The sequence below is a fragment of the Solanum dulcamara genome, chromosome 4, assembly GCF_947179165.1.
Source record: "Solanum dulcamara chromosome 4, daSolDulc1.2, whole genome shotgun sequence".
Lineage (NCBI taxonomy): Eukaryota > Viridiplantae > Streptophyta > Magnoliopsida > Solanales > Solanaceae > Solanum > Solanum dulcamara.
Window position 1 is genome coordinate 2,886,718 of NC_077240.1, and position 26,045 is coordinate 2,912,762.

The following is a 26,045-nucleotide window of genomic DNA, read 5'->3' on the forward strand; positions in this document are numbered from 1 at the left end:
TATTGTAGAATTTGTTGGGCGGTTATGTTACATAAAATAAATAAATAAATATTCAAGTTGAGCATATATATCTCACTTTTTTTAAAGGAGATTCAAGTACACTATGATATAATTTATACTGATTCAGCAGTATAATTCTTGACTTATTCCAGAATACAACAACTCAATAACATTGTACAACTCAAACAATTTCAATTAATTGAAGAGCTCAAAGCTCTATCAAAAAACACTTTCCTTCAATATAAAATTACTCTTTTTTGTATAGTGAATTAGTGAAAAGCTTAGAATATTTTTCTTGTCTCAACTCTCTTTCACAACATTAACCTCAATATAAATACAATATCATACTTCTTATCTTTTCTTACGCTCTATATTTTTTTGTACCTAAAATAATGTAACATCATCACTATTTATAGGTGAAAAATTCTTCTTTCAAATGAATATGAAGATTATGTGTAGTAACACAAATACCTAAAAGATTTTTTATCAATAAGGAACAAACTTCCTCCTCTCAAATACTCTCGTCAACCACTAACTAATCTAAAATAATCGTCGTCCTAATTGTGCAAGTTACCCTCAATTTTTTGGGGATTTTTACACCACAAATCTTTTTTAAATATTTATCATTTATTAACATAACTGACATAAAAATTTTAAAACTTTCAAAATTACTTTTTAAAAATAATTTTATAGCATATAATGAGATCCCAACAACCAATATGGGATGTGGCGCAGTGGTGAGACTGTTTCACCATTAAATAGAGGTCTCGGGTTCAAGCTTTGGTAAAATATTCTCTCCTTTTTGTTTCTTTCTAATTTTACATGATTAAACAAGCTTTTTTTTTCTTAGGATCATATACGTATAATATTATTATACTCGACATATTTGTGTTACTCTAATGAGGGTCGAGAGGGAATTCTTCTGAAAATCTGGAATATGATTAATCTACATAAAATAATATGAAATTCGAACTGGAATACACAATTGCTTTCTCTAGAAAGATTCAACTCGATTTGCCTTAATATTTAACAAAGTACGTTGCAGAACTCAACTCGATTTGCGATGTTGAATTATCTTATAAAATTGAAATTTCAGTTCAATCGTGATCTTTACTTGTATAAAAGAAAGAGTCATTACAATGATACATTTTGTTCAGAATCCATTATTCAAATGAGATAATTATGAAACAAATCTTTAGGTAGCGATATTTCCGGCATCCAACAAGTTTATTAATGAATCCAATATTTTAGGAAACGCTTCTATAGATACTAATAATAAATTAGAAATTAAGTATTAAATTATCTCTTAATTTTTAAATTAAATTAATAAAAGTAGACTCTGTCAATTAGACGGTTCGGTTGGTTATTTTTAAAAAATTATATCATCCCATTTTTGGGGATATTTTATAATGTCTAATCAAAATTAGATCTTTTAAAACTATTCTGATCATATCGGTTTTTTTTCGATATCGGTACGCTTCGGTTAATTTTCTTTTTTTTTTTACTTTTAAAGTATCAAGTCAAAATATACTATTATTAAAATATTTCTTTCACAAGTATGTTCGAAGTATTTCAATTCTTCACCAAAAAGTCAAGAATGTAAAATCTTGTTGCCGTATTGTTTGATCTTAAACATTTAATAGGAGTGCTTGCATAGATTTTGCCGTATTTTTTGATGGGGTATCTATTAATAGTATTTTTTAATTTTAAATCTAATAAATTTAAGGATGATTAAAGAGTAAAGATTCAAAGTCATCCAATCACCAGATGTTTAGGACCTAAGTTATATTTATATTTGAAAAATGTTATAAAGTATATTTATATATTAAATTTAACATATTGTTAATATATAAATATATTTACGGTTATTCGATTCGGTTTGGGAATTTTTTGATTTTTTTATAAATTAAAAAGACCATCCCAATTGTTGAAGGTTATACACTTAAATAAAAGTTCACGATTTTATTTTAAAAATAATATAAATCAATTCGACATAATTAGATTCGATCGATTTTTTATATTCTTTTGACACCCCAAATTCTTTTTAATACAGTACAGTGGCACAAAGAAAATGTTTTAAGTACTAGCTTAGTCCTTGGATGTAGGTAATGCATTTTTCCGTGGTCTAGTTTCCACTTTAATTTCCAGAACCAAAGTACATGTTGCTTATATAGAGAGAGGCTAATCTAATTTATTTATTTTTTTAAAAAAAAAAACGGAAAAAGGGATTTTGTGAGAGCTCGGCACTAGCTAGGTGCAGCAAATAATATTATATCAATTTTAAAATATATACATAAAATAATTAATTTTATAAAATAAAAAAGATGAATAATTCAAAAATTATCAAATACCTCTAATAAATATAGAATAAAGTAATCTTACATTCTATTGCGAAAATATCATACATTATACCTGACTAAACGTGGCCTTACACCCTAATGGAGTAGTAATGACCACCTTACATTATGTAGCTACTTTCCTGCTTTTCTTTTATTAATAAAGACTTTGAAACCACTTTTCACTATAATATTGTATGAGTTGTGGCACTATCCAAAAGGCACATATCTCCATTATTCATCTTGAATCCAATTGAAGATTGAATAATTTATTTATCTTCATAAAATAAAAATACATTATAAGAAATAAGTAATAAAAGCAATATGCACATAAGTTAAGTTAAAAGGTATGATGTACTAACATGTAGTAACGTAATAAGGAATGAATCACGAATTAATGTAGTAGTGATAAATGTAATGATTATATAAAAATAGATACAAATACGATGGTATATGATTGATTCAGCATAAATAAAAATATATAATAATATGGCGTGCAATTGATGTATAAGGTTGTAAAAGAATTAGAATAATGTAGAAAATGTGCTATAAAAACCTATGAAAATGAAATAACAGAAAGTGTATATTTTAAAAATAATCATAAGTCCCTTCTACATAGAAATGTGAAAACACGATAAATCAAGGTACATAAAAATGACAACATATTGAAAATCATACAATGAAATTAACATCAATTATAATCCTTAAAAAAGTCTTCAACCTTTAAATAAGTAATATCATTGAAGTCATTAAAAACGTCGTCCTTCAGAGCCAGATTTGTTTCAATATTATTATTATGTGAACTAGACACGCCTAAATATTGCTTCAATATTTCCACCAATGCAACCATTAATTTGGTTGATAACAGTTAAAAATGGATAAAAACGGATGGAGAGTATTATCTTTGTGGGGTCCACAAACTAATTATTATTGGTTGGAAAATTCAGAATATAGATTTTGCAAGTTGCACTAGTAATCAGTCTATTGATCTAACTATAATTTGACTTTAAAAATGGTGAAGATAATTAAGCTTCAGCTTCTTTCCGTTAGTGAAAGAGAAAAAGAGCAGATCATGTATCCTCACACCTTCCTAACATTTTTTGTTTCAGCATATTCTTTTTTTGAGAAGCTTTTTATAGAAGGTAACGAATTATGCAAAAAATAAATAAATTGTTCACATGAATTGCACATGTTTTTGTAGGGTTCCTTAATTTTTTGAGAATATCTAATTGAATGATGAAAATTGTTAACTTTCAAATACTTGAAGGATATTTTCTGTCAAAACATATAATTTAAAGACGTAATTTAAGTTTGGGGTATAGTTTAAGAATGTTTTTGGCCAAAAACTCACCTATGATCAACATTTATTCATTTGAATTATAAAGAACAAATACAATAAATAAATATAATACAATACAATCCAAATTAATAAAAATTAAATACGACAGATCCAATGCACACACTTTGATCACACAGATGCTTTAGTTAATGTCTTGATAGCAACATTTGGTGCACGAAATAGGGGTGTAATTTCCACGGTGAACGTATCGTATCTCATGAAAAACTCCACCAAAATTAACCTACCCAATAGGTGCACCATGTCTTTCCCTGGACATTGCTTGTTGTCTGGTGCTGGTTCCTCCGTTGCCCTTCCATTAGACCATAGAACATGTTTCAGCATTTTCTCACCATCATTCATGAACCTATCGGGAACGAACTCATCAGGATTCGCGAAAATTTTAGGGTCCCTAGTAGCCATGGGTTGATATCCAACGACGAATTGTCCTTTATTGATCTTGTAAGACGCATCGTGGCTTTGGACCATGAAGTCTTTCTTCGCCTTACCGTACTGTAATGGTACAGGTGGGCGAAGCCTCAATGTTTCGTAGACTACAGATTTGACCAAACTCATTTTGTTGATTGCTGATAATGTGATTGCTCCACCTTCTTCCTTAATAGCGGTCCTGATTTCGTTAACTAGTCGTGTGTGTAGACTAGACCCTGCTTCTCCCACAAACCTAATTAATCACATGAGAGAAAAAAAAGAACATTAATGACTGCTGTAATCAAAATTTGTATATTTATTCCGATAATACTGACCTTAAGAGATGAGGAAAGAAAGCGTTCAAGCCGGCGAACATATTGATCCCCACGAGAAAAAGCATGTTGTGTACGGCTTCTTCTCTTTTGATTCCAAGTTTTTCGGCTTCATCCAACATGGACACTGCAGACTTGCTAAATACATCAACAAGTTTGTTGTAATCACTTTTCACAAAACCAAATGGTATTAGAAAATTATGGAAGAGGATATCTTCTATGAAGTTTGGAAGTTTCTTCGCGCTCAAGGACGGAATTAGCTGTGGGAAAAGCCATTTACGAAGATGTTCCGGTCCTTGAGCGCCAAGAACTGTATCAATCGGATTAGTCTGATCACAAAGCAAACGAAAAATGAAACCAAACGTCATAGTGGGGAGGAGGGCGTTGAAATCCGATTTCCCCTGTTCGGTAACCTGTTTTTCGAGATTATTAAAAAGGTGATCAGACAATGAGCTCCTGAATAGAGGAATGAATAAGTTATGTCTCTTTGCGAACGAAGAAATAATGTAGCCTTTTAGTGCGGCATGGTTCGGATCTTTCGTATCGACGAAAGCAAGGGGACGATAACCGCCGTAATATTCTTTACCGGGCTTAAATGTACCACCAAGAGTGTCAGTTTTGTCGATGAGGGAATTATCAAACATGTAAACAAAACTGGTGGCATCTAGAAATGCCACCAATTTGTAGTCATTAGAGGTGAATGGACCTGGTGGCATGTTGATTTTGACAACAGTGGATTTGTATTTTTCAGCTTTGTTATGGAACCAAGCATCTTCACCTTGGTTATAGAAATAATCGTATCGATCTTTAAGCGCGCTAATTATAGGGAAACCATAGTCCCCAGGGATTTCACGAACCGGAAGATCTGATGATTTTGATGATGAATAGGAGGACATTTTGGTGTTTGTGCTTTGTGTTATATTTGGTTTTGTGAGTTTATTAACATGCTGGCTAATGTATTTATAGGTATGAAGATATAATGTCAAACGTAATTTTAGTCACGGGAATGTTTATTTTAATCCATTTTCCAATTAATACAACAGAAATATTTTACAGGCGGCTGAAAAATATTGATTCATTCAAATAATTTGAATACAAAAGTTTGATAATTCAGAGCAACTAGCAATTTGTATTATTTTAATTCAAAGCATCTTAATCACAAAACTCCAATAAAAAATCAAGTTGCATTTACCTATATTATACTACTAGCAATTTGTATTATTTTAATACAAAATATTACTTATATGTTCCTTGATTTTTCGTCTGATATATTAATATTCATCTTACCTTTACACAACACCTCCTTACAATAAAAGATTTTACTTTCTCATGATAATGCCACTGCCAATCTAATTTCCTGGTGCACATAGTCAATCTCTTTTTTACAAATTAATAAGTAAACGAAGACTTGATTAAAAACTCCTTGAACTTGTCAAAAAATGCAAAAAGAGATCAAACAACCACACATATATTCCTTAAATTATAGGTTGAACCCATTTTGCAAGGCATGTAAACTTTACAAATGATTTTCGGCCAGAGACTCATGAACATATGTATAATTAATTTAGTAGAACCAAATTTAGGGGAAAATAAGATGATAAGTAAGAAATAATAATAAAGAGATAGATTAATGAATTATTTGTATGATTCAATTAGTAGATATATATTTGAAGTCTATTATGAATAAGTTAAGTGATCTATCGTGTTTATTAGGATGTATGACTGCAATCTTTCTTAAACAAGCTAAAAACTCAAATATTTATTCACTCTAAAAATATATGACAAAATACGAGAAAACACAAACACACGACTATACAATATATTATATATACATCCAGAAATTCTCAAAATAAGTTTGCTTTATTTCATAAAGACAGGAAATATCATAAAACGGGAACTTGAGAATAAAAAGGACGGAGAGATGTTTTTCTTTTTAAAAGTCTTTGTAATGGACATTTTTTGTAACATGACATGAAAAATGTATTTTTTATAAAATAAACGATACTTAGTTGAGGTGGGGTATAGGCGGTGATAATGCTTGATGTTAATTGTTTTTGATAATTTAACAAATTAAGGGAATAGGTAAGGGATCTGATCCCTTTGAGGACTCGAAGATTGAAAATGATAGCAGACAACAGTACAAAATAGATCCTGCCAAATTTTCTGATCTGTTGTGTGCGCGGTCGAATTCCTGTGCAGAAGGACAGTTGTCTACCCAATAGAATTCGTTCAACACAATGTATATCATTTATATATACATTTTTTACAACATTTCTCATTTGCCTTTTTGGAATCACTAAAAAAGAAAAAAATCATTGAAGCTCATGCTCTCAAGAATCTAAAATCTGCTCTTGAAGAAGACGAAAGACCTGATAAAGTTATCAGTCATTTTGTTCTTGTTTTAGAGTTGTGATTTCTTGGTCTTAATCTTGTAAGGTCTATTCCTAATCTATAAAGGAATTTAGATCAGATCATTGTTTGTTTTTGGTTGTTTATCTTGTCAAAATAACTAGAGTTAGTTATGGAGACTACATGAAGTCTAAGTCACCTAGGAGTCTAGTGATTTAGCAAGCTATAGAGTTATTGCTTCAGATTTGAGTGTAACAAAGTTGTTATGTAAGGAAGAAAGGGATTGTGAGTGCAATTTCTAGATTGCAAGAACTTGTAATCTAAATCTTTTGCTCAGTTGTTTAGTGAAGATTGGAGGTGAAATCTTGTGAAACAGGTCGTGATTTTTCTACATTGAGCAAGGAATTTCCACGTAAAATCTTATGTCTCTAATTTTACGTTTCTTTTCTTTAGTTTTTTGCACTGTTTTCTGATAAGGAACCTTGTCCCAGAAGTTTGGTGGACGCATACATTCTAACAGGCAATGATCATGTGTACCATCAGAAAATTCTTTTTTGGGAAAAAGGACCAAAATATCAAGAAAATTTACGATTTTTTCTTAAAAATATTCTCATCATTATATTTTTAGTTCATAAATATTCTCCAACTATTCAAATGGCCCTTCATTTTGACGATTGCTCCGAAACAAGGATAAAATAAGTCAATTATTTTAAAGACCTATTTAGGTCTATGAATTTCTCTATCAATTTCATTATCTTATTCTTACATATGAGGTTCCAATATTTTCTCCTTAATTGACCTAGGAGTTGTTGGAATATGACAATTTTGCCTTTACTTTTATATATGTCTTAAAATATAATTTCATTTCATTAAATAGTACTCTATTAAGATGTTTGTATACTTCAAGTACAATTATTACTAAAGATAATTAATCTCGTCTTAAATTTTTAAAATAATAAATAATTTGACACTAACTATTTTGTAAAAAGGAATATTATTTAATATACTTATAATTGTTGTTCTTGGTGTGTTCAATTATTTTTTGTGATAGAAGGCAAAAAAGGCATTAAGGTTTTCTAGGCACAACATCCCACATGCATTTTGCTGTTTTTGTCGAGAACTATTCATTATTTTCTCCCACCACTTTTACTTGTCATTTTTCATCTCATGAAAGTTAATTTTATCGATTTTCAAAATTAAATTGAATTTAAATTTTAAATATTCATAAAACTATATGAATAATACTATGTATAAATTGTATCTATCTCATTTAAATATGATAATAAAATAAATCTTAAAATATTGACCAAAATTCATATAAATTAACTATTAAAAAGTGAAAAATATTATTTACATATACATAAGCTTGTCAGATTGCTATTTGTCAGATTCGATTTATTTTAACTATCTATACCTCAACTCTATTTATTGGTGCGAGCAATGAGTACAAAGTAGGAGATGTTCAAATGTTAGTTGCATAAAATCCTTTAATACGAGAGAAATAGATACGCGTGGAATACTTTTGTTATTCAGAAGAGAGTGAGAGGGTTCAAATTTTGTTTTCTGTATGAATAAATTATAGTCGTTCAATTATATTTTGCTGACTTTTCAATTTTTCCCTACATTATTGTACTACTATATAGGTTTTATGTTCATGTATGGACCCTTTGGCTGTTAATCACGTGTTTGTCGTGGTGGGTGGGCGCAGAATATCGGTCAACGTTAATATATATATATATATATAACAACAACAAACCCAGTATAATTCTACCGTGTGGGGTCTGGGAGGGTAGAGTGTACACAGACCTAACCCTCATCTTGAAAGGTAGGGCGGCTATTTTCGAAAGACCCTCGGCTCAAAAGAGGAAAACAAGATAAAAGATCAGATAAGGAAAAACATAACGAAAACAAAATGAAAACAAGGGATAACACAAGTGAAAAAGTCATGTTAGAATAGTACGGAAAGAAAGAGGCATTAACTACTATAAATAAATAAGATAATCAAAGTATAACGGCCCCACACCTATAAACAACAATACAATGCAGAAATCAAATGACAATAAACAATGAGCAAAACTACAACTACTATGGTGTAAGGATAAGTCACCTAGCCTTTTATCCTAATCTGAGTCCTCCACAAAGGAAATTATAGTGCGCTAATGCGCCTACTAATAGGGAAGAATAACGAGATTATGTACTAGCCTTCTATCCTAACGTGGGTCCTCCACAGCCTCCTATCTAAGGTCATGTCCTCGGTAAGCTGTAACTGCATCATGTCCTGTCTAATCACCTCTCCCCAATATTTCTTCGGCCTACCCCTACCTCTTCTGAAATCATCCATGGTCAACCTCTCACACCTCCTCATTGGGGCATCTGTGTCTCTCCTCTTTACATGCCAAAACCATCTCAGCCGCATTTTCAGCAACTTGTCTTCCACCGAGGCCACTTCTACCTTATTCCGAATAGCCTCATTTCTAATCCTGTCAATTCTGGTATGCCCACACATCCATCTCAACATTCTCATCTCGGCTACTTTCATCTTTTGAACGTGAGAGACCTTAACTGACCAACACTCCGCCCCATATAAACATAGCCGGTCAAACCACCACTTTGTAGAACTTGCCCTTAAGTTGTGGTGGCACCTTTTTGTCAAATAGCACACCAGAAGCGGGCCTCTAATTCATCCACCCTACCCTAATACGATGTGTGACATCATCGTCAATCTCCCCGCTGCCTTGCATAATAGACCCAAGGTACTTGAAACTACTTTTCTTTTAGATAGCCTGGTCACCAAGCCTAACTTTCGCACCAACCTCCTGAGGTGTCTCACTGAACTTGCACTCTAAGTGCTCTGTCTTGGTCCTACTTAGCTTAAACCCTTTAGACTTCAAGGTATGTCTCCAATCCTCCAGCTTAGCGTTAACTCCGCTACGAGTCTCATCGATCAGGACTATGTCTTCCACAAAAAGCATACGCCATGGCACCTCACCTTGAATTTATCTCGTCAATCCATCCATCACCAAGGCAAATAAAAATGGACTAAGGGCTGATCCTTGATGCAACCCCATCATAACTGGGAAGTGCTTTGAGTCCCCTTCTACTTTTCTTACCCTGGTTTTGGCACCCTCGTACATATCCTTGATCACCCTAATGTACGCCACAGGTACACCTTTAGCATCCAAACATCTTCATAGTATCTCTCGTAAAACTTTATCGTAAGCCTTTTCTAGATCGATGAATACCATATGCAAGTCCCTCTTTCTCTCCCTATACTGCTCCACCAGTCTCCTCATAATATGGATGGCTTCTGTAGTTGAGCGTCCCGACATAAATCCAAACTGGTTCTGTGAAATAGACACGCCTCTCCTAACCCTCATCTCCACCACTCTTTCCCACACTTTCATAGTATGGCTTAGAAGCTTGATACCTCTATAGTTGTTGCAACTCTGGATATCCCCCTTATTTTTGTATAGAGGGATCATTATGCTCGACCTCCATTCTTTAGGCATCGTTGTTGTCCTAAAGATGACATTAAATAACCTAGTCAGCCACTCCAAACCTACAGAGCTTGCGCTCTTTCAAAATTTCCCAAGAATCTCGTCAGGTCCGATCGCTCTTCCCCAGCGCATCCTACGCACAACACCCTTAACCTCTTCGACCGAAATACTCTTGCAACACCCAAAATCGTGAAGCCTCCCTGTATGTTCCAAATCTCCGAACACAATCTCTCTGTCGCCTTCTTCGTTCAAGAGTTTATGGAAGTATGACTGTCATCTCTGTTTAATGAGGGTCTCCTCTACCAATACTTTTCCATGCTCGTCCTTAATGCACTTCACTTGATCCCGCACCCTAGCTAGCTTGAACAATTTTCTATCCCCGCGTTTCTCTTTTAGTTCAGCATAAAGGCATTCAAAAGCTGTCATTTTTGCCGTCGAAACCGCCGACTTCGCCTCCTTCCTCACTATATTATAGAGTTCCCTATTCGTCCACTTCTTTACCTCATCCTTGCTTTCTATCAGCTTCGCATACGCTATCTTCTTTGCTTCCACCTTTCCTTGCACTTCTCCATTCCACCACCAATCCCCTCGATGCCGGCCATGGCTACCTGTCGAGACTCCCAACACTTTCCTTGCTACAACCCTAATACAACTAGTCATCCTACCACACGTAGTATTTGCATCCCTACTACTATCCCAGGCCCCCATAACCTTCAATTTCTCTTCTATCTCCAAGGCACTAGCCGTGGTCAAACTCTCCCATCTGATCCTAAGTCGGTCATCCCTGACCCTCTTTCTCGTCATCTTGATCCCTAAATCCATCACCAAGAGCTTATGTCGGGTCGTAAGATTGTCGATCGGAATGACTTTACAATCTTTGCAAAGACCTTTATCATCCTTCCTAAGGAGTTAAAAAATCTATCTGAATCTTAGCCACCGCACTCCGGAAGGTTACAAAGTGGTCCTCCTTTTTGGGAAACTCGAATTGGCTATCACCAACCCAAAAGCTCTTGCGAAATCCAAAAGTGAGACTCCTCTTCCATTTCTGTTGTAATGACCTTGAGGGTGATTTTCGAAAATTTGTACAAAACACGCGTGAACAGTAACTTTTTGGGCAGAAAATGCCCCTTTCTTCCCATTTCAATATTTTTCATCATTTGTTTGAGTTCTTGAACTCCTTGAGGTGATTTGAGAAGAGATTTTTGAGGCAAAGTGTTGGGTAAGTGATTTTTGACCTAAAACCTTCCTTTTTCATTAAGTTTTTGACGATTTTAACTCTTAAATTTTAGTTTCAAACCCCAAAAATCTTTGTTTCTTCCCTAATCCGAATTTAAGGAAAATTGTGATTTCCAACTCGTTTTGAGCTCTATTTTTATGGGTTTTTCAACCATGAGTTCCTTATTACCAATAGAATGGGATTGTTCAATAAATTTCCAGATTTGACCCTTTTCGAAAATAGTTAATTTTTGGACCATTTTACCCCCGGTTCCGAAACCTATCAATATGGGTGTCATTGGACTCCTTGTGACGTGTATGTTTCATTGTTGATAGTGGGTTGTCATTCCGGGCGCTGAATTCGAGAGTTGCTTGTCCGGTGGAGGTATTCGAGTGCGGTTTCGGCAATTGAGGTAGGTTTGGCTATCTTTCTTTGAGATTGAGATGGGGTAATTAGTCATTCATATGTTATAGACTTTGGGATGGGGTTGTAGTATGAGTTGAGAATGTTATATATATTGTGATGTCCGTGTGGAGGCTTATTTATTAATGTGTTGCCGTGACGGGGTTTATTTGTATTACATAGCCCGTGTGGGGGCCTTATTTGTTATCTTATTTGCTTTGAGAGCATGTGAATTATGATTTGCCTAAGAGAGAGGCTTGAGTATATTATTTGACTTGTGATGCCGCCTGAGAGATTGAGTTGGGGGTTTTGAGCATACTTGAGTATTGAAATATTGTTGAGAAAGGGGTGAATATTTAAATGAAAGTGTGTTCTTCCCGTTACTATTTATTGAGGGTGAATATCATGTGTAGGTTAAGTTTTGAGAACTTTGAACCTTATACCACATGTGAGTTGATTATTACTTCCATGCATATGTGTTTTGATGCATTCATCCTCATTCATCATATCATGAAACATGGGAAGTTGAGAAATATGGAAATTCTTTTTGAGAAAGAAAATGAAACACCTTTAAACCTTTGTATCTTGAGTCCTTGACCGAGGCAGTTTTCCGGCAGGGTAGTGGATGCATTGTGATCCCAACCTTTGTATCTTGAGTCCCTGACCGAGGCAGTTTTCCGGCAGGGTAGTGGATGCATTGTGATCCTAACCTTTGTATCTTGAGTCCCTGACCGAGGCAGTTTTCCGGCAGGGTAGTGGATGCATTGTGATCCCTTGACCACGAGGAGGTGGCAAGGATAATGAGATATTGTGATTGAGGTATATGGTCTGCGAGACCCCCATGGGTCCTGCTTGGTAGCACAGCTCGGCAGGTGTATACGACAGGCTGTGCGATAGTCTTGATTCCACCGTACCACCACATCATTGCATCATTATATTGCATTGCATTGTATTGATATATGTGCTGCTTGAATTATCTGATTAATTGTGATTATGAGCTATTATTATGGGTTTACTTTACTCGCGCCAATATATATATAAACTGGCGGCACCAATGCCGAAGTGGGACTTTTCTGTATGCAGGTGGAAGCGTTCCTTAGTTTATTTCATAGGTTTGATTAATTCCTTATACTCAGTCATCTAAAACCTACTGAGTACATGTGAATTGTACTCACCCCTAATTCTGTGTCCCTTTTTGATGCAGATACTAGTCGGGGTACCCCACGTGGCAGTTAATATTCTAGCGGATTGTGTATTCTCAGATTAGTGGTGAGGTCCTAGAATTCGGATCGTCATTAGTCTATCTTTATTTTTCAGTCTTTTGTATCATTCAGAGACTTATATTGTATCTTCAGATTCGAACCTTGTATTAGATGCTCTTTATACTTATGACACCAGGTTTTGGGATAATTTCTTCATTATTTTTTTTCTTTTTATTTAAATCGTGGCATCACTTTCCCCTTTGGGAGTTTTGTATGAGTTTTATTTTTAGGGTTACACATCAGATTGGGTTTTGAGATGTGTGCCATCATGACGTCAGTTTTTGGGTCGTGACAATTGGTATCAGAGCACTAGGTTCACCGGTCTTATAAGTTAAAGAGCAGGGTGTCTAGTAGAGTCTTGCGGATCGGTACGTAGACGTCCGTACTTATCTTCGAGAGGCTACAAGATACTTAATAGGAGAATTTCTTTCTTTTTACTCCCTTCGTGCGATTTATTCATATCAAGTGTTATTTACCTCTGATCTATTCCTTCCGCATTAAAAGTAACTGTCGGGTTCGAAATATCGGCTCTTGCTTAAGGATGATTTAGTGATGCCTATTCGAGCCTGATTATGAGTATGAAGATGTGGAGCAACAAAAAAAAGTATGGAAGATGGTCGGTTAGACTTTGATAGTTAGATTTCAAATTTTAGATATCTAATTAGCCCACTTTGGATTCCTTTGAGATCTGTGGTTCCACCTATGTCTTCTAGCGTTGCTATGTTTACTTAGGAGCAAAAGAGATTTGGAGAGATTCGTCAGGGTATTGTCTCCCAAGTTTGAGGTTATCACTGTTGAGAAGGCTTATATCTTTTTGACCAAGTGTTTGGACAGGTTGTTCAAAATTGGGTATCTTGAAGGCACATGGAATGTCTTATTTCTTTTTATAATTGCGGGAATGGCTAAGAAGTGATAGAGGTCTGTTCTTGCTCATAGACCTGTCGGTCCTCCTATGATGAGTTGGGAGTAGTTTACTTAGGTTGTTTTGTGATGGTGAGTTTGAATAAGGGGCAAATATGTGATTCTTCTTCTATTTAGCCAGGGTCACAAGTTGTCTGCAATACACCAGTTTTAGTTGTTTGAGGTGCTTCATGGAGTACTCGAGGTGGTGGTTGTAGTGGTTCACAGGCTAAGGGTGACCATTAATTATGCTATGCTATACTAGGTAAATTTGAGGCAGAGGCCTCTGATGTGGTTATTACATGTATTGTTCTGGTTTGCCATCATTTTACGTCAGTATTATTTGACCCAGGGTCTACCTATTCTTATGTGTCGACTTCTTTCGATGTGGGTATTGATTTTGTGAGTGAGTCCCTTATTGTGCCTATTACTATTTCTACCCCAATAGGTGAATCTTTAGTAGTGGATCGGGTATACAAGGGATATTTGGTGATATTTTCGGGTAGAGAGACCCGTGCAGACTTGATTTTACTAGACATGCTTGATTTTGATGTGATATTGGGTATGGACTGGTTATCTCCTTATCATGCTATATTAGATTGTTATGCAAAGACCGTGACCTTAGCTTATCCCGATTTACCTAGCTTAGTATGGAAGGGTAATCCGAGTTCGTATCCTAAAGGGGTGATATCTTATATTCGTGCTAGTCGCTTGATGGATAAGGGTTGTTTGTCTTATTTGGCTCATGTACGTGATCTCACCAAGGAGTCATCTCATATAGAGACTACGAGGGTGGTGAGAGAGTTTATGGATGTATTTCCTACAGACTTGCCGGGAGTTCCTCCTGACCGTGATATCGATTTTGTGATTGATTTAGAGTATGACACTAAACCCATCTCTATTTCTCCTTATCGGATGGCTCCAGCAGAATTGAAAGAGTTGAAAGAACAATTAGAAGATTTGTTGAAGAAAGGGTTTATTAGACCTAGTGTATCACCGTGGGGTGCACCGGTTTTATTTGTGAAGAAGAAAGATGGTACTATGAGGATGTGTATTGACTATCGACAGTTGAACAAAGTCACTATCAAGAACAAGTATCCTCTCCCTCGCATTGATGATTTATTTGTCCAGCTTTAAGGTGCATCGGTGTTCTCAAAGATTGATTTGAGGTCGGGTTACCATCAGTTGAGAGTTCGGGAATCTGATATCTCGAAGACTGCATTCAGGACTCGTTATGGGCATTATGAGTTTGTGGTTATGTCCTTCGGGTTGACTAATGCCCCGGCTGCTTTTATGGAGTTGATGAACCGGGTATTTCGACCTTATTTGGACTCGTTTGTGATCGTGTTTATTGATGACATCTTGGTTTATTCCAAGAATGAGGCGGATCATGTTAGGCACCTGAGGACAGTCCTTCAGAGATTGAGAGAGGAGAAGTTGTATGCAAAATTCTCCAAATGTGAGTTTTGGCTTGAGTCCGTGACATTCTTGGGTCATATAGTGACCAAGGATGGTATTATGGTTGATCCAACCAAAGTTGCAGCGGTTCGTGATTGGGTTAGGCCTACTTCGGTTACCGAGATTCGGAGTTTTATTGGGTTGGCAGGCTACTATCGTCGGTTTGTTCAAGGATTCTCTTCTATTGCAGCCCCATTGACTAGGCTAACTCAAAAGACCGTGGCATTTCAGTGGACTGATGAGTGTGAGGCGAGCTTTCAAAAGCTCAAGGAATTATTGACTTCAGCACCTATTCTAGCCTTACCCGAGGAGGGCGTGGCATTTATTGTGTTTTGTGATGCTTCGGGAGTCGGTTTGGGTGGTGTATTGATGCAAAAAGGTAGAGTTATAGCTTATGCTTCTCGACAGTTGAAGGTACATGAGAAGAACTATCCTACCCACGACTTAGAGTTAGCAGCGGTGGTGTTTGTTCTGAAGTTGTGGAGGCATTATCTCTATGGAGTGCATTGCGAGGTCTATACTGACCACCGTAGCCTTAAGTATATCTTTTCTCAGCCGAATCTGAACATGCGGCAGCGTAGGTGGTTAGAGTTATTGAAAGACTATGACATTACCATACTTTATCATCCGGGAAAAGCTAATGTGGTAGCGGATGCCCTGAGTCGCAAAGCTTCTAGCATGGGTAGTTTGGCCTTTCTTAAGGCTGTGGAGAGGCCTTTGGCATTGGAGGTTCAGTCATTGGCTAGACAGTTGGTCCGACTTGATATTTCTACACATCATGGTATTTTGGCCTTTGTGGAGGCTAGGTCTACTTTGATGGACCAAATTCGTACACACCAGTTTGAAGATGAAAAGTTGAGGGCCATTCGAGACAAAGTGTTAAGTGGTGAAGCAAAATTAGCCTCTCTTGATTCGGAAGGAGTTTTGAGGATTAATGGTCGCATTTGTGTGCCCAAGGTTAGTGAATGGGTACGTATGATATTGGAGGAGGCTCATTGTTCCAAGTATTCGATTCACCCGGGAGTGGCAAAGATGTTTCATGACTTGAAACAACACTATTGGTGGTGTGGCATGAAGAGAGACATTATTTATTTTGTGGCTAAGTGTTTAAATTGCTAACAAGTGAAGTATGAGCATCAGAAACCGGGTGGTCCTATGCAAAGGATGCCCATTCCTGAGTGGAAATGGGAGCGTATCACTATGGACTTCGTGTCTGGATTACCCATGGCATTGGGTAAGTATGACTCTGTCTGGGTGATTGTGGATCGATTGACCAAATCAGCCCATTTCCTTCCGGTGAAGACTAGCTACAATGCGGATCAGTTAGCTAGGATCTATCTTCGTGAGATTGTTAGGCTGCATGGGGTGCCTATCTCTATTGTATCGGATCGGGGTTCAGTGTTCACCTCTTACTTTTGGAAGGCATTACAACATGGTTTGGGTACGCGGCTAGAGATGAGTTCAGCATTTCATCCCCAAATCGATGGTCAGTCCGAGCGAACTATTCAGGTGTTGGAGGATATGCTTAGGGCCTGTGTGATTGATTTTGGTGCCCGATGGGACCAACACTTGCCCTTAGCAGAGTTTGCCTATAATAACAGTTATCACTCCAGCATTCAAATGGCACCATTTGAGGCATTGTATGGTCGTAGGTGTCGATCACCCATTGGATGGTTTGATTCTGTTGCGGTTGATGCATTGGATACTGACTTACTTAGGGATGCTGTGGAGTGGGTACGTTTGATTCAGGGTCGACTATTGACAGCTCAGAGTCGTCAGAAGAGTTATGCTGATAGGAGGGTTCGTCCCTTAGAGTTCATGGTGGGTGATTGCGTGTGGCTTAAAATATCGCCCATGAAGGGTGTGATGAGGTTCGGAAAGAAGGGCAAGCTTAGCCCAAGGTTTGTTGGCCCGTTTGAAATCTTGAGGAGAGTAGGTGGAGTGGCGTATAAGTTGGCCTTACCCCCTAAATTGTCAGCTGTCCATCCGGTGTTTCATGTTTCCATGCTTCGCAAGTACATACCGAATGAGTCTCATGTGATTTCTTATGATGCGCTAGAGTTGAGTCCGAATTTGACTTATGAGAAGGAGCCGACAGTTATTCTAGATAGGCGGCTTCGTAGACTCAGGACCAAGGAGGTCGCTTCGGTCAAGGTGCAGTGGCAGCATCGGCCTGCTGAGGAGGCGACTTGGGAGTTAAAGTCTGATATGCAGGCTCGGTACCCTCAGCTTTTTGAGACCCCAGGTACTTTATTTTATCTTATGTTCGAGGACGAACATCCTTTTTAGTGGTGGATAATGTAATGACCTTGAGGGTGATTTTCGAAAATTTGTACAAAACACGCGTGAACAGTAACTTTTTGGGCAGAAAATGCCCCTTTCTTCCCATTTCAATATTTTTCATCATTTGTTTGAGTTCTTGAACTCTTTGAGGTGATTTGAGAAGAGATTTTTGAGGCAAAGTGTTGGGTAAGTGATTTTTGACCTAAAACCTTCCTTTTTCATTAAGTTTTTGACGATTTTAACTCTTAAATTTTAGTTTCAAACCCCAAAAATCTTTGTTTCTTCCCTAATCCGAATTTAAGGAAAATTGTGATTTCCAACTCGTTTTGAGCTCTATTTTTATGGGTTTTTCAACCATGAGTTCCTTATTACCAATAGAATGGGATTGTTCAATAAATTTCCAGATTTGACCCTTTTCGAAAATAGTTAATTTTTGGACCATTTTACCCCCGGTTTCGAAACCTATCAATATGGGTGTCATTGGACTCCTTGTGACGTGTATGTTTCATTGTTGATAGTGGGTTGTCATTCCGGGCGCTGAATTCGAGAGTTGCTTGTCCGGTGGAGGTATTCGAGTGCGGCTTCGGCAATTGAGGTAGGTTTGGCTATCTTTCTTTGAGATTGAGATGGGGTAATTAGTCATTCATATGTTATAGACTTTGGGATGGGGTTGTAGTATGAGTTGAGAATGTTATATATATTGTGATGTCCGTGTGGAGGCTTATTTATTAATGTGTTGCCGTGACGGGGTTTATTTGTATTACATAGCCCGTGTGGGGGCCTTATTTGTTATCTTATTTGCTTTGAGAGCATGTGAATTATGATTTGCCTAAGAGAGAGGCTTGAGTATATTATTTGACTTGTGATGCCGCCTGAGAGATTGAGTTGGGGGTTTTGAGCATACTTGAGTATTGAAATATTGTTGAGAAAGGGGTGAATATTTAAATGAAAGTGTGTTCTTCCCGTTACTATTTATTGAGGGTGAATATCATGTGTAGGTTAAGTTTTGAGAACTTTGAACCTTATACCACATGTGAGTTGATTATTACTTCCATGCATATGTGTTTTGATGCATTCATCCTCATTCATCATATCATGAAACATGGGAAGTTGAGAAATATGGAAATTCTTTTTGAGAAAGAAAATGAAACACCTTTAAACCTTTGTATCTTGAGTCCTTGACCGAGGCAGTTTTCCGGCAGGGTAGTGGATGCATTGTGATCCCAACCTTTGTATCTTGAGTCCCTGACCGAGGCAGTTTTCCGGCAGGGTAGTGGATGCATTGTGATCCTAACCTTTGTATCTTGAGTCCCTGACCGAGGCAGTTTTCCGGCAGGGTAGTGGATGCATTGTGATCCCTTGACCACGAGGAGGTGGCAAGGATAATGAGATATTGTGATTGAGGTATATGGTCTGCGAGACCCCCATGGGTCCTGCTTGGTAGCACAGCTCGGCAGGTGTATACGACAGGCTGTGCGATAGTCTTGATTCCACCGTACCACCACATCATTGCATCATTATATTGCATTGCATTGTATTGATATATGTGCTGCTTGAATTATCTGATTAATTGTGATTATGAGCTATTATTATGGGTTTACTTTACTCGCGCCAATATATATATAAACTGGCGGCACCAATGCCGAAGTGGGACTTTTCTGTATGCAGGTGGAAGCGTTCCTTAGTTTATTTCATAGGTTTGATTAATTCCTTATACTCAGTCATCTAAAACCTACTGAGTACATGTGAATTGTACTCACCCCTACTTCTGTGTCCCTTTTTGATGCAGATACTAGTCGGGGTACCCCACGTGGCAGTTAATATTCTAGCGGATTGTGTATTCTCAGATTAGTGGTGAGGTCCTAGAATTCGGATCGTCATTAGTCTATCTTTATTTTTCAGTCTTTTGTATCATTCAGAGACTTATATTGTATCTTCAGATTCGAACCTTGTATTAGATGCTCTTTATACTTATGACACCAGGTTTTGGGATAATTTCTTCATTATTTTTTTTCTTTTTATTTAAATCGTGGCATCACTTTCCCCTTTGGGAGTTTTGTATGAGTTTTATTTTTAGGGTTACACATCAGATTGGGTTTTGAGATGTGTGCCATCATGACATCAGTTTTTGGGTCGTGACAATTGTCCCCGAAGCCAAAGCCTCTATGCACATCATCATACCCTCCCGAAATAGATCCGATGTGCCCATTGAAATCCCCTCCCACAAAAAGCTTCTCAGTAGGCAGTATGCTACCCACTAACTCGTCCAAATCCTCCAAAAGCACCTCTTATCCTCCTCGCTTAAGCCCGCTTGCGGCGCATAAGCACTAATAATGTTCAACGTGATCCCTTCAACGACCACCTTAATCGACATCATCCTATCAGTGACTCTCCTAATCTCCACCACCTAATCCCTTAAATTACTATCTACTAAAATGCCTACCCCATTCCTATACTTCGATCTACTAGAGAACCAAAGCTTATACCCGTCTACCTCCTTGGCTTTAGAATCTACCCATTTGGTCTCTTGTACACAAGCTATATTAATCTTCCTCTTCTTTAGAATCTTAATTAGCTTTATGGATTTTCCCGTCAACATCCCAATGTTCCAAGAACCTACTCTCAGTCTAGACGCTCTTTTAACCCACTTACCCCTTCTAACCCTCGTCTCCGTCCCTGAGCGAGAACATGACCCTAGTCTACAATCATTATCCAAAGCCATGAAAATGCGTATGAACTAATAAATTATTCAAAGGTTTAAAGTCAGCAAAATGTAACTATAATTGTATGAGCAAGGAATAGATAGGGAAAGATATGGAAACCAGAGGTACCAACTCCAGTTGAAATGAACTTGGTTGCCGTCGGAAAATACTGTTCACTCCGGAGTTACTGTACACGTTGGAGTTATTGTCCACGTCAGCTTGCCAAGATGCAGTTCACAACGACCTTTGGAATGTGTGGGTAGCAGATCTTGGGTTGAACAAATCTTTGGGCCAAAAACCTTAAAATGATTGCATTTAATAAAGCAGTATTTCGTTGAGGAATTTCGTCGAACACCCTCAAGGCACTGTCCACGGTGCTGTGAAGCAGTGGCAGCAGCAAAAGATTCTTCGAAGACAGATCAATAACAGAGAGGGAAGGCACAAACGAAAGCCAGAAGATCTTACGAAGTGAATCTGAAGTTTTTTTTTGTTGGACAAACACAAATATCTCACAGATTGGGAAAGGGAGGAAAAAATTGATTATTAAAAAAAGTTAATCACAAACAACAACAAATTCAGTATAGTCCCCAAAACGGGGAACTTAATCCCAAAACTCCAATAGAAAATTAAGTCCGAGTCTCGAGTCGGGGTCAAGTCTCAGGGTCGCGATCGGGTCGAGGGTCAAGTTTCGGAGGCGGGATCGGGTTGAGGGGTCGAATTCCGATCCAAAAGTTGAATTCTGAATCAAATGTTGGTGTCGAGAGTCGGAGTCAAGTCAAGCTCAAGTCCCGAGTAAGGTTCGAGTCTCGGGGTCGAATTTTATAAAAGATATTTTCTAAGATGTATTTTCATTCACCAATCATACACAAGAAAATATTTTTCACTCACCAACCAAAATGAGAAAATAAGTTAGAAAACCAACTTATTTTCTAGGAAAATATTTTCCATGAAAAACATTTTCCTTCGTACCAAACACACCCTTAAATTGCTCCAAGTGGCCTAGAAAATGAAATAATTATCTATATTATACTACGTAATATCAATTAGTATTATCTTAATACGAAAGAATACGTGAACGTATGCTCTTGATCTTGGGATCAATTCCAATGGATTATGACTATTTCTCGTCTGATATATTAATATTCATTTCAATCTTTTTTTCCTTAAGTTAAACGTACCACGAACTACTGTAATGATTTTGAATTTTCTTAATTAATCACGGCGACAAAATAATCAACTCTCAATTTGATGAATTAGACATGCATAATCATCCATAAATGTATGTGGACATATTATGATAGGATGTCCCCAAGTGACATGTGTGTGATGAATTTCATTGTAATTTATGAGTTCCTAAAGTGATTTAACACCTTCTGCCTCTAATCGTAAGGTTGTGAGTTCGAATCATCAAGAGAGAAAAAAGTCGGAGCTCAAATGATGATTCCGAATTCAAATTTTAATGCCGAAAACTTTCAACGTACAAATTAACTTGTACTAGCCCAAGTGAACCCCAGACATATATTTCATGTGAACATAGCCAAAAGGCCGAGACAACATTTAACAGCAGACTTAAACAGCTACAAAGTAGCCTAGAAAAGAGACATATCTGGTGGAGGACCATACACACTCTTCCACGACAACGGCACAGTCCAGCTTCCACCTTCATTACCTGAACTCCAGTAAAAGAGCTCATTTACTGCCTCAGAAAATTAGGATACAACATAGTTTAGATACGGATGGTAAACAGGACAGGGGGTGGGTTGACGCCGCAAAAACTTTAACCAGCACCACATAGACCTGCATGAAAAAATCTATTCTTTTTCTCTTTTTTTTGTTATTTAAGCGTTTCAGTCAAATATGCATTTGTGATCCTTCTTTGGCCTAATAAATAGCTCTAACATCTACAAGTTTTGAATCAATCTTGTAAAAGTTACAAACACAGTACTCTTCTATATTGACCTTCATGATTCAATTTATCGGTGTTGGATTGCCATATTTTTAGTTTAGCTCAAAATGCATGAATATTCCCTCCAGCCCTAACAGTCAAAAATAACAATTAAAGAGAACTGAATTATGCTCCAAACTACATAAATTTAACAAGCAGACATTAGACAGCACTTAGTTATGTCATCCTTAATTATTTCGAGAGTACTTTAATATTTATATGTGCTAGTTGTCAGCCAGATTCAGATAGGGCCGATAGGCTAGGTCAATATTCAGCAGCTAAGCACTAGCTGACAGGATAAGACTTATTAGAATGTATTTAGGAGCAGAAGGCTATAGTACCATTATTTTTTATCCAAGCTTCGTATAATTGGATAATATTCGAGATTTCGATAAGAGAAAGCTGATTCTTCTACCAGGAAACAGCCACTCACCTTGAGAGCTGTTAGGTCTTAGCCCCAGAGCTTTTGATACTGCATCAGCCAAATGGAAAGCATCAGGAATGTTGTCTCCCTCCGAGCAATAACACAGCAGACAAGTAACTTTCAGACCTTTGGCCTAGACCAATAAAACAATGTATTAATACACGAAACTCAATAAGGGTAGAAATGTGTACTTGACAAAAAAAATCTCAATGAATATGTGAGTTCATATAACATATTCTGCATAGCATAATTACCCCGGATGAACACAATTCCAAAACAATACCAGAAACCTGGTTATTTAGAAATGGAAGCTCATGTGCAATGTTCATGTAGCAAGAATAAGGCAGCAGGGTTTATAAACATAAGCAAATACAATTTGGAAGCAACTACAAAGTAAACATAGAATTCTATATAATATGACAGTCACATATGAAAAATAAAATCCTTTTTCAAGAAAGATATTTGTGCATAAAGTTATCCAGGTGAACAAGTGAAAAAAACATATTACAACCTTAAAACAAGAGAACAACGCAGCATAAGGCAAACTAGCATAGTAATCCTCATCTCCCAGCTCTTCAAAAGGCAATTCCTCAACCTCCGAGGCAGTATTTTTGGCTAAATCGTCTAAATGCTTCCACATTCTCTGTGTAGGATTATACTCGGGTAATCTCTTCCAGCCCTGTTTTTCACACTGATCGTCTGTTCCATCTGAGTTGGAACTAGAAAGATAATGAATCTGCGATCCACTGGAACAGAATCTCCACAAGATCAGTTTCACAATAGAATCAAGTAACATGTTCAGGTAAAAGAACTCAATACAGGTGGGTTTAATAAGCAACAGTAAACTTAATAACTTGAAAAGACGACAGTTTAGTAATGTTAGTCTTGACGAATAGAAGAACTCTTCACATCCAACAATCCTGCAGTAATATTTCTAGCAAAGAAGAGTCTTATTTAGTATTTACTTATTAAGTCTTTATTTTCATAGTCAACAGATGTTATTTGTGTCAGCAAAGTATAGAGACTAACAGACATCTTTTACTACACTGCATGGTGTCAGCTGGCATTTAGAACATGTTCATCTTCCTTTGTGGACTTAGTTGGGTGATGCCAGGGAGTATCAAGGATGCATATGTGAGCTAGAGCACTTGGAAAGTTGGGAACACCCCCAAGAAACTCTGGAGAAGGATTCCTACTTAAATTTTTTGGTGTGTTAGAATGGAAGGAACAAAAGATGTTTTAATGGTTTCTCATCTCCTAGCCTCTCCCTCAAAGCTAAATGTCTATTAAAGTTGTATAGTTGGAGCACCTTATCCCCTGTAGATTCACCTGACACCTTTCTGGATTCTGTCAACTCCCCTTCTTTAGCATAGGCCTCAGTGTATGGAGTTGTAAAATCTTTTCGTATTTCGTATCTTTTGTAATAGCTTGTCCTCTCTGCAACTCTTTGATTTCCATTAATGAATTATTTACTTCATCAAAAAAAAAACCTAAGTCCCTATTTTCAGTATTGGTCAAGAATCAAGATGTAAGAAGCTAAAACTCCCCCAACAGGAACAGTCTGCAATTCACAAGATAAGTAGAAAGTGGAATCATAGAGTTTCTATCATTGAAGCACATAAAGAAAACAGAAAAATATGTTCAAATAAGAAGCTCTTATGTTGATACCTTGACATATCAATGCTCTGCCAACGCCCAAACTCCAAGCTAGAGAGCAAAATAACATGCTTCTTCCCGTTGGCAGCAGCAAAATTTGCCAAGTTCCTAGCAAATTCAACCATCATGCCCTGTTGGGTAAGCGATTAGAACTAAACAACCACATACAAGCAAAAGGCTTAATGTGATGCATTGCAATAAGAAGTTCGGTTAAAGTTATATAGACTAGCAATGTAAAGAATTTTCACATTATCAATGTAGTTTATCCAGTATAGTAGTTTGCATACCAAATTTCTGATTATTCACGCTTACTATTAACAACTAGCTATAGTTGCTTTTAAACACCCGATAGTATAAAAAGATGTTATACCATCACCGTACATAACAAGTCAAGCAACAATGATACCCGTTGAGAATAAAGAAAGAATGATTACCTTAACAACCGGAGACCTCTGTTGTACGAGAGTCAATGCATCAGGAGATGATTCATATACTGCCAAGAACCAAAATTAGAATCGTGAAGTTCTAAAATATATAAGGCTCTTTCCATTTTGTGAAGTTATAAAATATCCAACCATTCCATTAACATTGCTTTTCTATAAGATTTTCAAGAATTCAAATCCACTTATCAATTACAAGTTAACTTTAAATACGTCACTACTTCTTTAATATTTTCTTCACTGTTCCTCAATATCGTGTCTAGTATAAAATGAAACAAATTAAGTAATCCTCAGTTTCAATTTGTTTGTCTAGTTTTTAGTTGGAATTAAAGTAGGACAAACAAATTAAAACGGAGTGAGTAATAAGTAATTCAATGATACCTTCGAGAGGAAGAGCGAGTTCACCAGGTGGAGAAGGCCAATAAGCATCATTCCCAACGCATGGTAGGACATTTGAATCGTCAAAGTATCCAATTCTCTCCGCTTTCAAAGAAGCTACTAGAAGATCCACCGCTAATTGTCCTACATTCCCTATGGACAGTGCCGGCTACAGTGAAAAAAGATCGAAAAAGAAATTAAATGACCAAAAACAGTAGAAGAATCAGTAAAGAACAAAACCCTAGAAACAAACCAGAATCAACGTGGAATTATCCGAGCTCAAATTATTTCCTTCCTCAGCATAAAACTCCATTAATTGACTGTTGAATTATTAGCGTACTGATTCGGCGTTGGCCAAGTTCTTGAAGGACAAGAAATGCAAGCTTCTTTTGAATCTTCTTCTTTCTTGGGAGTTGAGCCGGCCTCTCTCGTTTTAGGCCCATTTTACTTAAATAGGCCACTTTATTATGGGCCTGGGAGGATTGGACCAAAGTTTCATTGTTCTGATAGTTACTCACTTTATTACCTAAATAAATGTATGAAGAATTATTTAATTAATCAAGAATAACTTTAAACTAGTTGGGATGGATTATAAAAGATATTTGGTTTCATTTAGAGTAATTTAATTCCACTATTAATTAATTTTCACTTTGAATCTAACATTTATCCTAACACACTGAATACGACGTGTATTTATATG

The 26,045-nt window shown here is 36.8% G+C and overlaps 2 protein-coding genes across 4 annotated transcripts; both read right to left on the bottom strand.

Annotated features, from left to right (window-relative positions):
- Positions 1 to 3,663: 3,663 nt before the first annotated feature.
- Positions 3,664 to 5,370, bottom strand: LOC129884498 (9-divinyl ether synthase-like). The gene is made up of 2 exons (XM_055958794.1): positions 4,437 to 5,370; positions 3,664 to 4,354 (listed from the first exon to the last, which is right to left on the bottom strand). Exons 1-2 carry the CDS (start codon positions 5,327 to 5,329, stop codon positions 3,805 to 3,807), a joined length of 1,443 nt encoding a protein of 480 aa, XP_055814769.1. The 5' UTR covers positions 5,330 to 5,370; the 3' UTR covers positions 3,664 to 3,804.
- Positions 5,371 to 21,937: 16,567 nt separating this feature from the next.
- LOC129885489 (uncharacterized) lies at positions 21,938 to 25,763 on the bottom strand. 3 transcript variants are annotated; one of them, XM_055959777.1, is made up of 7 exons: positions 25,599 to 25,763; positions 25,349 to 25,514; positions 24,962 to 25,020; positions 24,540 to 24,658; positions 23,383 to 23,617; positions 22,881 to 23,004; positions 21,938 to 22,171 (listed from the first exon to the last, which is right to left on the bottom strand). In XM_055959777.1, the coding sequence occupies exons 1-7, from the start codon at positions 25,656 to 25,658 to the stop codon at positions 22,092 to 22,094; spliced, it is 843 nt and encodes a 280-aa protein (XP_055815752.1). In that variant the 5' UTR covers positions 25,659 to 25,763; the 3' UTR covers positions 21,938 to 22,091. The 3 variants fall into 3 exon arrangements, with proteins under 3 accessions (XP_055815752.1, XP_055815751.1, XP_055815753.1); XM_055959776.1 differs by having other exon boundaries at positions 21,938 to 22,198; XM_055959778.1 differs by lacking the exon at positions 21,938 to 22,171 and adding an exon at positions 22,205 to 22,538.
- Between the last annotated feature and the right edge of the window lie 282 nt (positions 25,764 to 26,045).